At 44.0% G+C, this 12326-nt stretch overlaps 1 protein-coding gene across 8 annotated transcripts in view; it reads left to right on the top strand.

Annotated features, from left to right (window-relative positions):
- The window catches only part of CRACDL (CRACD like), a 66189-nt gene extending 65097 nt beyond the window's left edge, over positions 1-1092 (top strand). For 7 of the 8 annotated variants that reach the window (XM_065677665.1, XM_065677664.1, XM_065677663.1 and 4 more), the window contains one exon: positions 387-1092. In XM_065677665.1, coding sequence (XP_065533737.1) covers positions 387-532 — 146 coding nt within the window. In that variant the 3' untranslated portion in view covers positions 533-1092. The remainder of the gene's footprint in view (positions 1-386) is intronic. The other variant, XM_065677662.1, reaches the window with a different exon arrangement.
- The last annotated feature ends 11234 nt before the right edge of the window (positions 1093-12326 follow it).

The following is a 12326-nucleotide window of genomic DNA, read 5'->3' as shown; positions in this document are numbered from 1 at the left end:
AGAAGGGCAGAAGTTTTGAAGGTAATAAAATTCCTGTGAGTTGGGGGTTGGCTAAAGGAGGAATTTGCAAGTGAATGCTCTTGCTAATGAAAAGACTCTTCCTTTTTGGCCTGGGTGTTAACACACAGGGTACAGCAAGGAATCCATGTCATCATTTTGGTTTTGGTAAATTTAAGGACCAAAAGATACTAGTGGTAAGAAAAACATTGTCTTTTTTTTGAGGATAGAATGGTTCTTCCCTCAATAACATACTGCAGGAGCAGCTTCCATGTGAAATGTAAAGATTTTCTACCGTAGAATGAGCCATGGGAAGTTTTCCATTAAAGAGGTAGGGGCTACAGCTGCACAGCAAGTGAACATCAAATGTCCATTTGTTTTATTCACAGTAGCCCCATCACCAGCACTAGTGGATAAAGAGGAAATAAGCCCCTTGAGGAAAGCCAGTAATGCTGCTCCGGATCAGCCATCATGGATGGAACTGGCCAAAAAGAAATCGCAAGCTTGGAGTGATATGCCACAGATTATAAAGTAGAACAATGCAAACAAATAGCATCTTTCATAATGAAGTCAACTACTTAACTGAATTTCTACAGACCAGCTAATCACAGTGGAGAGTCTCTTGATACGTGAGAAGGGTTTTATTGTACAGCTGTGGAGAAAGTGTGCAATAGGTGCAGTCAAAAAGTTTACCGTCAACTTTGTAGCAATCAGGATTGCAATGGCAATGGATTACTTAAATTATGCTAAGGACATACTTACACTTTGGAAAATAAAACCTTTGCCTGACATATTTCCTGCATTTTCTGCTTTTAATGGTGGTTGCAGCAAACCAGGATCTTTGCTAACCTTCTCTGAATTTCTGTTGTTGGAAACTTCTATTTGTTACCGTTTTCTGTTTACATTTATAAAGTGTGCACTAACATCCTGATTCTGTTGATGTGTTTCACTGGACTTGCCTGACGCACTTTCTGTTTGGCACATGGAGGTGTTGGTGAATAGGTGCTAGTGAGTATTCCATTCAGCTGTGTTGCTTCAGCAGCATGTTTGCTTAGCTGAGCCAAGTGGTCCTGTTTCTGGGCTTAGGTTACGTTTCATGAGGCACAAATACGCACGTTTATGCATGACCATGAATAAAAATTCCTCAGCTCCTTCTGTCAGCAGACTTGTTTTCACAACGTTTGCAAGCAGGCAAGTAATAAGGAAACTGATCTGTGGTTGTAAGCTCATCAATGCATTCACAGTTGCCTTCCTACCTGAATTTATCTGGTTGCAACTGGCTTTCCTCTGTGTGTAATCATCATGCTCAGTTAGGAGGATAGTATTAGTAGCAATGGACAGTATGCGTTTAGTTTAAAAATAAGAACTGAAAAGCCTTGAGCTAGAGTCCAGACTGAAATGCTGTGAATGTCATTGCAGCATCGGCTTCACATATCACCCCCTAGGGAATCTTAGTTATTCTCATTAAAAAACAGTAATGTATCTCTGTGCTTTACTACCTTTATATAAAATTCTCATGTTCATCGGCCTGAGTCTCCCCAACCAGTCTGGGACTCTTGCTTACGAAGTCTCCCAGGCTCTTCACCTTCACCTGTTTAACAAGATTGACAGGAGAAATCATTGCTGCTGATTGACCGAAATCACTCTGAATATATTTTAAGACCTCCCTGTAAGTCAAAGAAGCAAATGACAAAGCCCATTAGGGAATCTCCTGGAAATGAAATGCCCACTGCTAAGCATTCCCCTCTTTGCAAGCATTTCCATCTGTGTATGTATGTGTGAGTTACTGCTTGAGCACTGCACTCCCCAGGTTTATGTGTATTGATGTGATCTTTTTTCTTGATGCAGTAACAGTCTTTTTAGATAAATGTAGGGGGACTTTAGGATACCTGGGGTTTCCTAACACCACCTGCATTTGCAGTTTCAAAATCTTGTCTGCTCTAAGGAAGTGGGGAGGAAAACCCGAGCTCCCTCCAACAACTGCACTTTGTAATTAATAAAGACAACGGGCACTGGAACAGGTTAATATCCAAGAAACATCTATTTTCAGGCAGGTTGTCTTTCCTCACTGAAAATATGAGGGGAAAAAAACAAGTTTTGTATTTGTCAAAGCCTCTGGCTAAAGCCAGCTAGCCTGTATCACTACTGGAATCAGCCTGCATGGGTGCTGGAGGCATGATGCAGGAGCTGCACTTGCCTGCTCCAGCAGCTGTCAGTGGTCCCAACGCCAAGGAGTTCCTGCCAGTTCTCCCAGGGTTTCCTGCTTTATGCAGATCACAGAAGGCAGCGTGGGCAAACCTGCTGAAATGAGAAGTGGCAAGAGTGCTCTCTGCTAAACACATCCACAACAGAAATAGGAACTTAATTACAGGACAGGCACCCTTGGGCTCAACTGCCTGAAGGTTGGTTGTGCAAACAACTTTCACGTGGCTCCCCACGAGCCATCAGGCACAGTCCGTTAGTGATCTTTTGTTTTGGTGTTCAAATCATGCTGTAGGATGTACAGCAGCAATAGGTACATTTTTCAGATGCAATGAAAAACAGCTTAACTCTCTCTCCAAAACACCTTTTCTGTAATAAGTAACTAATTATCATCAAGTGTAATTTTAAGATATGCTATTATGTTTTGTAGCAATCTTTGAAGAAAAAGACGTTTTGTGTATTAAACAACTGTAATGGCTGAAAGAGGGTGGAGGGTAGATTTAATTAGATATAAGGGGGAAGTTCTTCACTATGAGGGTGTTGAGACACTGGCACAGGTTGCCCAGAGAAGCTGTGGCTGCCCCATCCCTGGCAGTATTCAAGGCCAGGCTGGATGGGACTTTGAGAGCAACCTGGCCCAGCATGAGGTGTCCCTGCCTGTGGCAGGGAGGTTGGAACTGGATGATCTTTAATTTCTCTTCCAACCCAAACCATTCTATGGTTCTGTGGTTCTATAATATATATAAATATACATATAAAAATACATCAAAAAAAAAAGACCAAATTTGGATTCTCTACTTATCACCATGCAAAGAGCACAGTGTTTTCAGGACATGTAGTTAAAGGTATGGTCAAGGTATGGTCTGTCTCCATAACATTCCCTGTTTAAAAGGATTAAATCTGTGTTGAAACCTGACTGAATTCCCAGAGCCTGACCTGTGCAGCTGTTTGGGGAAGAGTACGAATCTCTTGGACTATCTCCTGTTTTCATAGACGATGCTCAGGAATACCAGAGATGAAGGGTGGAGGTATTGTACCAAGACCTGCACAATCTCAAGAAGAAGCCCCATGTCCCTCCCTGTTGCGACGTGTCAAGTTAAGGGGCTAAGGGGGTGACCAGCTCTCCATGGAGCACAGCCCTACTCCTCATGTGGCATTTGGGATCTGAATCTGGGAGAATGATAAGGTAGGAAGCATGGGGTGGACATCAGCCTGCGTTTTGCCATTGGTGATGTGGTCCAAGTATTGCTGCCTTAGGGTTTCTGCTGGCTAAACTCACTTTCAGTTTTCAGTAGGTGTGAATGACTGCCATGGGTGGTGACAAGACAGCTTTGTGGTTCCCTGTGGGCCCATGAGCAACAGTCATCTCCAAGGGAATGGGACTGCAACCCTGCAGGCAGCTCAGGCCTGTGTGAAGCAAACTTGGGATCTTGACCAATTCTACCGTAATTATGGAGGAATGTAAGTTAATTTCATAATATGCTTAAGAGAAGCAGTAACATGATGTGCTGCTTTTCATGCAGTGCATAAGTACACTGGAATTGATTGCTGATTGTAGGAGGCTGTGGTCACCAAAGGTTTAGTTGATTTCAAAAAGCATCTAGACAAATCAGTAGAAGACAAAATCCATCAAGTGCTGCTCGACACTAAAGCTAGGATCTTGGCTTTGGAGATAGCAAAAAGCTTTGGGAGGTAGCATGACTGATGAATTCTTCATACTACTGCTGATGGACCTGGCCTTTGTGTAAGGGAAGGCACTCGGCTACCTGGACATCTGAGCTGATGGCTAGAGGTAATTTTTATTTACTGATGGCATTGTTCTGTACCGAGATCTATTCATTCTAAGTCAAAGGGTCATGCAAACAGGTCTTGCTATATCTGTCTTGTCAACAAGTAAGCAGAAAATAGTTTTAGAGCCCATGTTCTTCTTTGGTCAAATGGCCTGTTCATGGCAATGGAAAGATGCAATTACAAGTATATTATTCTTCTCTGTATGAAGTGATTTATGTTTCACACTTGATACCACCAGAAAAGCCTTTCAGATCTGCTCAGCTTTCGTAAGGACATCATTGTACTTTTCCAGCTGAGAAGCAAGATGACTGACTCAGGCTGATCCATTTTGCTCAGGCAGCTGCAATATATATTGTTGGAGTATAACATCTATCAGGGAAATAAAATGTAAAAAATCACCCTTTGTTCGTGACTCATGCACATAAACTAAGATAGTTTGAATTGCAGTCAAAGAACAAAACCAAAATGGACTTGAAAAATAGATGTTTCCTCTCCCGTAAGTGCTGCATGAGGCACTTTGGCTTTCTGTTCAATGAGGAAGGTGATGGTCTGCAAGCAGTTGTCCCTCCCAGTGATGAAGGACCGCGCACAATGCAAACAAAATCATGTATCAGGTGTCTTTTAGTGCAGAACCTCTACATGTGATGACTAACGCTGTTTACTAGTCAGATTATCCTCATTAGCTACCTCCTAACATTTAAGAATTTTAAGTAAAAAGTTACAACTAAAGGATTTTTAAAGTTCAGCGAAGTGCAATAAATTCTTAAGGCCAAAATACCCCCCTGGCCTTTACTTTGACACAGTGTTTTGCACCCTGTTGCCTTTGACAGTAAAAACATTTACTGAATCTATTGCACTTTTTCTCAAGACGAAGTGGAATATAAAATCCCATTGCCAGTGAAAATACCCAGCAGCAGCATAGCAAGCAGCTTGCTGTAATTTTGCAATGCCATTAATTCCATCTTAGTCTCAAGGAGCATAATAAACTTGCCAAAATGTTTGCTTTGTATACATGATGAGCACTCTGCTGTGCGTAACAAAGGTTTAATTACAGGATTTTGTGTTTGTGGTTAGAAGGTAACTTTTGTACTCTTACAGAGTCCAAAAAAGAAAAAGGCATTTGTGAACACTGGGCAGTGCTGCATGTCTCATAAAAACCCAGGGGTAAATGTAACGCTGTGTGATCCAGCACAGAGTGGCTGCATGGGACTAACTCCCATAGGAGAAGGCATTTCAGTTCCAAGTGGGCACAGTTCTCACATACTCCCGATGTTTGCTAAGATGCTCAGAAAGTGACAGGAACCAATGAGGTTTTACAGCATGGAATCTTTTGTAGCCTTACTTCACAAAGTAAATACCATGTGAAGATTTTTATGGATTACTAGTCCCAGCTAATTCTCTGCATCATGTTACACTTTGAAGCTCAAGTCTGATGGGAAACGTATTCACAGTCCATTCAGATCTTCTTCCTTTGCAGTATCTTGCAGCACCTTTGCTGCAGATTCTAATTCTCTGTGTACACTGGCTGTATTCCCAGAAGAAAACCTCTCTAGCTCACCTAAGGCATCTTAAATGGAGGTCATTGAGGAGAAGGTTGAACTGTCTCCCTCTCTGGGATTCCAAATTGCTATCTTAAGTACAGTTAGAAATGCAGCTAAGAGTCTGTAAGATATTACTGGAGTAAAGTGATGGAGGACAATTTTCCTTCCTTCCATCTCACACATATTTCACATTGAGTACTTTCATTGTTGATTTCTTTTTGCTTTGTTTATTTACTTATTTGCATACGATGGCATATGTTGCAGGTCCATAATTCCACTGAAGCCTGTTCAAGGATGCTGAGCAAGGTGCAGTGGTATTTTCACTCACTGTAGCACATAGTTCCCATTTATTTATAGAATCACAGAATGGTTTGGGTTGAAAGGGACCTTAAAGATCATCCAGTTCCAACTCCCCTGCCATGGGCAGGGACACCTTCCACTAGACCAGGTTGCTCAAAGCCCCAGGGATGGGGTAGCCGCAGCTTCTCTGGGCAACCTGTGCCAGTGTCTCTCCACCCTCACAGTCAAGAATTTCTTCCTAATATCTAACCTAAATCTCCCCTTTGTCAATTTAAAGCCATTCCCCCTTGTCCTGTCACTACATGCCCTTGCAAAAAGTCCCTCTCCAGATTTCCTGTATCCCCCTTTAGGTACTAGAAAGCTACTCTAAGGTCTCCCTTGAGTCTTCTCTTCTCCAGGCTGAAAAACCCTGACTCTCTAAGCCTGTCTCCTTAGGAGAGGTGTTCCAGCTTCTGATCATCCTTGTGGTCCTCCTCTCTCCAGCAAGTCCATGTTCTTCCTATGTTAGGGGCCCCAGTTGCTGTAAAAGGTTCAGCACCATATCAGAAACTGGAAGTCACTGGACTGCAGTCAGGTCTGTCCCAAAGTTATGCTCCGGTGATTTTGTCTCCCAAAGAAATCCTATTCCCATGTTATTTTCATTCCTCCTGCCCAGAATTTAACAAGACTGAATGAACGCCTCCAAACCATTGCCTACATTGAAGAACCAAGGAGAACTATCTGGAAAGAGCAGAGGAAAACACCCAGAGTTATGACGAGGAGAATTCAGTTAATAACCCTTCAGGAAAATAAAAGCCACCTTTCTCAGCAGGAATAACAGAGACTCCTTAATAAGCTGTTGGCTTGCCTTCTCTGCACTCAGCACCAGGGATAATTTTGATGGGCAGGCTGCCTGCAGACAAGGGGAAGAATAAGGCCCTGAGCTTGTCCAGGCAAAACAGACATCATCTTCCCCATCTAGCCACTCCTTTAAATAAGGGCTGCCTTCTTTCAACTTCTTTGCCTCCTCCTGCAGCATTCACCTCAAGTATGCAAAAGGGATTGCTTTTTGCTTAATGAAGGTTTTTGTTTGTTTCATGCCTTTATTTTGAACCACACACACAAAAAATAGATTTCCAAGGAGGAACCATGGCACAAATCATTCCCCATCCTTGGCCTTGTGGCATTGCAGAGCTTGTCTGTATGTTCTTTCAAATGCCAGGGCTATGTGGTGGTTCAACGGCACAGTGAATCCAGCTCCAGCACTCACAAAACCCACTGGGAAACACAAGGAACAACCAGCTCATGGCCCTGCCAGCACTTTGTAAGCCATACACCACACAACGCCACATGAACCCCAGATTGGCAGGCATCATGCTAGACCATGTGTCATCAGGCATCAGTGTAAGGTTGGCATAGTAGGAAAAGGCAAGCAAACATTCACATTTGCTAACAGGGGTGCAACATGCACATGAATGTGCACACACCATGGAACAGATGTGCTGAACCTGCCTTTGGACGGCACGGTAATTTGGTGTTGCAATCTCAGAAGGAAGAAAAGCAGCGCAAAGAAAAGAAGCTGGAGCTAGAGGTAATGGAAGCAACCTTCCCTACTCAGCAGGAAAGCCCTACTGCCCTGTTTCTTTGCTGCTTTCTCCTCCTCTGTGATTTCTGTTTGTTTCTGTGGCACGCTGAAGCAGCCGGCAGTGAGTGGGCTGTCTGCCGACGAAGGATGGCTGCGTTTCTTCAACATCAGATCCAGCCACAGAGCTTGGGTCCATCAACAGAGAGCAGGGCACAGGCAGCCTGGGGCAGCTGGTTGCAAGGCACTTTCAGTGGTGGACTGTGCTGTCAGCTGCTCTCCAGAGAGACACTGAGCATTTAAATTGCCTTTTCATGCCACAATTTCCCTGATAATTGTGAGGGTATAATGTATCTTACCTTGTGATCGTGGACAGGAGACTGGCGAAGGCAGATATTACTGTGACCTACTTCCCTAAAGCAGGATGCGAAGGAGGGTTTTGCTTAGGAAAAAGGCAGCATTTGCTGTCATAGCCTGTTTATGCAGGCTTATGTTTTCATGCAGGGAAAGCAGAGGGTGGTTACTCGAATAGGTAGACTTGTGCTGGTTTCCCTATTTGCTTTACCCCATTAACAAACAGCTCCTCAAATCCACCTCCCAGACTAAGCCATATCCTCACCAGCTCCTGTCCGACACAACCCCAGCACAGTGCTGCAAACCCATAACCCTCAGACTGAGTCACAGATTATGCCAAGGATATGGGAGGAGGAGAGGTGGTTTCCTTTGCTGGTTTTATGTAACTGATGGACAAAAAGGGAGCCCTTAACTACATGTGTGTCTAAGAAATTGGCCTGAGTAATTTGGAATCCTTGTTAGCCAGTAACAGAGGAGTTTCAGAGAGCACAGAAGTACAGAAGCTTAATTTCTTGCATAGCATAATTGAAATATGGCTGAAGTATGAAGTTGAATTCAAAAGAGACTAAAAATCCCTATCTTGCCCAAATAAAACATTTTAATGTTATGCTTCTCTTGTATGTAACCTAATAAGTTCAAATTATTAAAATACTTGATTTTAGAGGCAAATGCTTGTTCCCAGGATATAACACATACTTCCTCCCAATTTAGTGAGTGATTACTTCTTTAACAAGAAGCAATTTGTGCTCCTGAATTCTGCCTTCCCTTCAAATAATTTAGTACAATTTGGAGTTTTTATGTTTGGGCACAGAAACTGTTTTGATCAGACTGGAATCCGGTGTGTGACAGCCCATGCCTGTCTGCAGCCTGTGAGTTTTACTTGCTTAAAAGGACCTCTGGGTCTTGCCTGGTGCTGGGACATCCGCAATACATTCAGCAGCTCCAGCCCAGACTGTGACCATTCATTTTAGGGTATTTTTCTATTTACACACCAAAATAACTGAGGTTGGAGCTGGCCTGTCTTCCCTATCGGCAGGAGATGGTGCAGGAGCAGTGCCGGAGGACCTCCTTCCTGTGCCATCAAAGTAGGTGTTTTCACTATGTGCCTTGGGCTACCTTCCTAGAACCTGTTTTGCTTTTTTTTTCAGCATGTTAGGCAATTACCTAGAGGAACCCCATGAGGAACACTCCCTGCTCCAAATCCCACACAAGGGGTGTAAATGTGAACCTGTCACCCAATTCATAGGTCCTGCTGCCTTCCAATAGGCAGCATGCCAGAGCGGGAGCCAGCAGACACTGTCCCCAGGCTGTGGCACCACTTGTAGGTCTCCAGCTGACCCCAGATTTTACCTTTCATAGTCACAGGGCTCACTTCAGCTAACTCCATATAATTGAGCCAGCCCTCTCAAAATTATATATATTGATTAATGAGTGAATCAAACCACCGAATTCTGGCTCCCTGACCCTTCCAAGGTACAACCACTGAACTGTTAAGCTTTTAATCGTATTCTACTCAGTTGCACAAGGAGCTCATGCTGGTGTTTGCCAGGCTTGGGTAGCATATTTTGATTACTATAGCGGGATGCAGTTACTCGCTTGTTTCTGACTAAGACATTTTATGAATCTTCCCTGCTGTTCATAAACATAGTGCTGTTTAATTATTGAGGCATTTCATAAAAATGTTTTTGAGAGGAAGACAAATTTTATGTTCCGACTAAATAATTAAACATTATGCAAACGTTCACAACCCCAGCATTCTGGTTAGGCAAAACAATACTTGGATGATGGCCTTGTTTGCACACTGCTTTAGTATTGTTGGGCTGTAATTAGCAGCAGATATGGTATTACTGAGATTTAAAAACATAAACAGGTTCTGACCAAACAGGACGAGCACAAGGGTAAGGCTGAGGGACAGCCTGCAGCCATGTCCCCCAAGGATCATCTACCATACCAGCTGTGCTCTGGGGAGCAAGAGCAACTCTGGGTTCACCCTCTTGCAACTGGAAACCTTACCTAAATGTAGAGGGAAGAGGAAGGGGTGTCAGCTGTGACACAGCCTGTAGCACGGGAGAGACAGGGAGGAAAGCCATTGCTTTCAGCACAATCCCACTTCACCAGTTCCCAGCATGGTGCTCTCTGCCTGCTCCTTGTGGTTTTCCCCCTTCAGCTGTGGCAGTCAGGGACAAAACCTACACCTGGGTCAGAGCAATCCCAGGCACAGGTACAGGTTGGGCAAAGAAGAGATTCAGAGCAGCCCTGTGGAGAAGGATTTGGGGGTGTTGGTTGATGAGAAATGAGCCCAGAAAGCCAACCGTACCCTGGGATGCATCAAAAGGAGCATGACCAGCAGGTCGAAGGAGGTGATCCTGCCCCTCTACTCTGCTCTCCTGAGACCTCACCTGGAGTATTGTGTGCAGTTCTGGTGTCCTCAACATAAAAAGGACATGGAACTGCTGTAACAAGTCCAGAGGAGGGCCACGAGAATGATCAGGGGACTGGAGCACCTCCCGTATGAAGACAGGCTGAGGAAGTTGGGGCTGTTCAGCCTGGAGAAGAGAAGGCTGCGTGGAGACCTCATTGCAGCCTTCCAGTACCTGAAGGGGGATGCTGGGGAGGGACTATTTGTTAGGGACTGTAGTGACAGGACAAGGGGTAACAGGTTAAAACTTAAAAAAGGGGAAGTTTAGATTGGGTATAAGGAAGAAGTTCTTTCCTGTTAGGGTGGTGAGGCACTGGAATCGGTTGCCCAGGGAGGGTGTGAACGCTCCATCCCTGGCAGTGTTCAAGGCCAGGTTGGACGAAGCCTTGGGTGAGATGGTTTAGTGCGAGGTGTCCCTGTCCATGGCAGGGGGGTTGGAACTAGACAATCTTAATGTCCTTTCCAACCCTAACTGTTCTATGATTCTATGATTCTAAAACTCAGCACTTGATGGTTTTAGGGTTTAATTGTCAACAAACAGGAGTCATCCTGAGACCTGACTTTGGACACATCAGGATACATGTGCTGTAACTCTGTAAACTAGGGTTTCAGTGTAATCCTGTTAAAAAACAAAAGGCTGTGTGTGTGTAAGCCTTGCAATTTGTTACAGCTCCATTCCTCTCAGGATAGGAATAACAGTAATGGTATGCATGAGATACAATATGCCAGCGATACAGCTATTACAGTTATCAAACTCATCATCACTGACATGTTACAAACTTCGAAAGAGTTTATTAATTGCTCAATGTGCTCCAGCTGCCAGCAGCTGTTAAAGTCTCTGATAGGTGTTTACTCCTGACCCCTGTCCCATTCACTCCCATTACCTGCACGTTTGGTGGGTGGAATTAGCATTGGCCCATGCAGTTGCACAGCACGTGGGATCACACTAGGAGCTGTCATTCTGAAAAGTACTTTTGGGGAGTAGAATATGTCAATATATTGCTCTTAAACTGCTGGCTTCCTTTTGTTTGCTGGGAGAATAATCCGCATGAAATTCAGAGGAGGCTGAACACCTAGTTTGCACGTAGAGACGGGAATCTGAAGCTTCTTTGGAATCTGTGAAGAAAGGAATACACCACTTCGTTTAAAAATGTATGCCCTCAGTGTCCTTCCTAGATGATAGTCCCAAAGCTCTTATGTTATCACTATCGTTTTTGTTGCCTGTTGAAACTGCAGCAGTGTCTAGCTTGTTGCTACTTACATGTTAATCCAGATATAGAGGTAGGGCTGCTGTCTGACTAAGGTTCATTTCTCTTTCTCCTAAAACCTTGGTCTAAAAAGTCCTAAGATGTGGGAAATTGCACTCGTTATTTCTAAATGCCATGCAGAATGCTCCTGTCCTATCTATGTTTTCCTTGCCATCTACCATCCTCCCACTGCTGCTTGGATAACTGAAAGTTTGCTTTGTGGGGAGGAGATGGGATTCTAAATTGGCAGAAAGATAACACTCAGATGAAAGAAACATCACCAAAGACTTTAAGGCCGAACAGAATGACTTAATACAGCCTGGATCCCTGCTGCGACAGGGCAAAGCATGAGATCTTTTCGTTACAGCAGAGCAACAGCTCTGCTAGTGTAAGTGGAGAGTGGCTTTGATAATTATTCTCAGTGCTGCAGAGTTCTCACGCTCACAGGGATTGTCTTGACACTTGCTGTGCCTTGGAGGGATACGAATTAAGGTTAATGATACATACTGTAGGTAAGTTGAACAAGGGGATCAAAAGATATCATTCCCTTATTCCGTCTCAGATATCATTCTCTTATTCCTTCTCCCTCCTCCCCTGCCCCAAATCAGCTGCTGACAGAAAGACTTTGGCATATAGCCTGTGTTCAAACACCGCTCCCATCCTCCCTGGGCTGGATTCAAGCTGCTCTTCCATGGCCCTGTGATGGTATGGAGTGACATGCACAGTGAATATGCTGTTCAGGGAGAAGCTTAGTCTACACAGGTTGATGGGGAGATCAAAAACCCCACAGTAATCATTAGGGATGAACCTAGGATTTGAACATTTTACCCATATTGGATGTGATGGGGCTGGACAGGATAAGAAGGACGCGTGTTGCAGGGTCCTACTTTGTCAAAAAGCTCATTAATCTGTCT

This window comes from Lathamus discolor, chromosome 4, assembly GCF_037157495.1.
Source record: "Lathamus discolor isolate bLatDis1 chromosome 4, bLatDis1.hap1, whole genome shotgun sequence".
NCBI classification, from domain to species: domain Eukaryota; kingdom Metazoa; phylum Chordata; class Aves; order Psittaciformes; family Psittacidae; genus Lathamus; species Lathamus discolor.
Note: the sequence above shows the minus strand (reverse complement) of the source record. Positions and strands in the feature narration are given on the sequence as shown.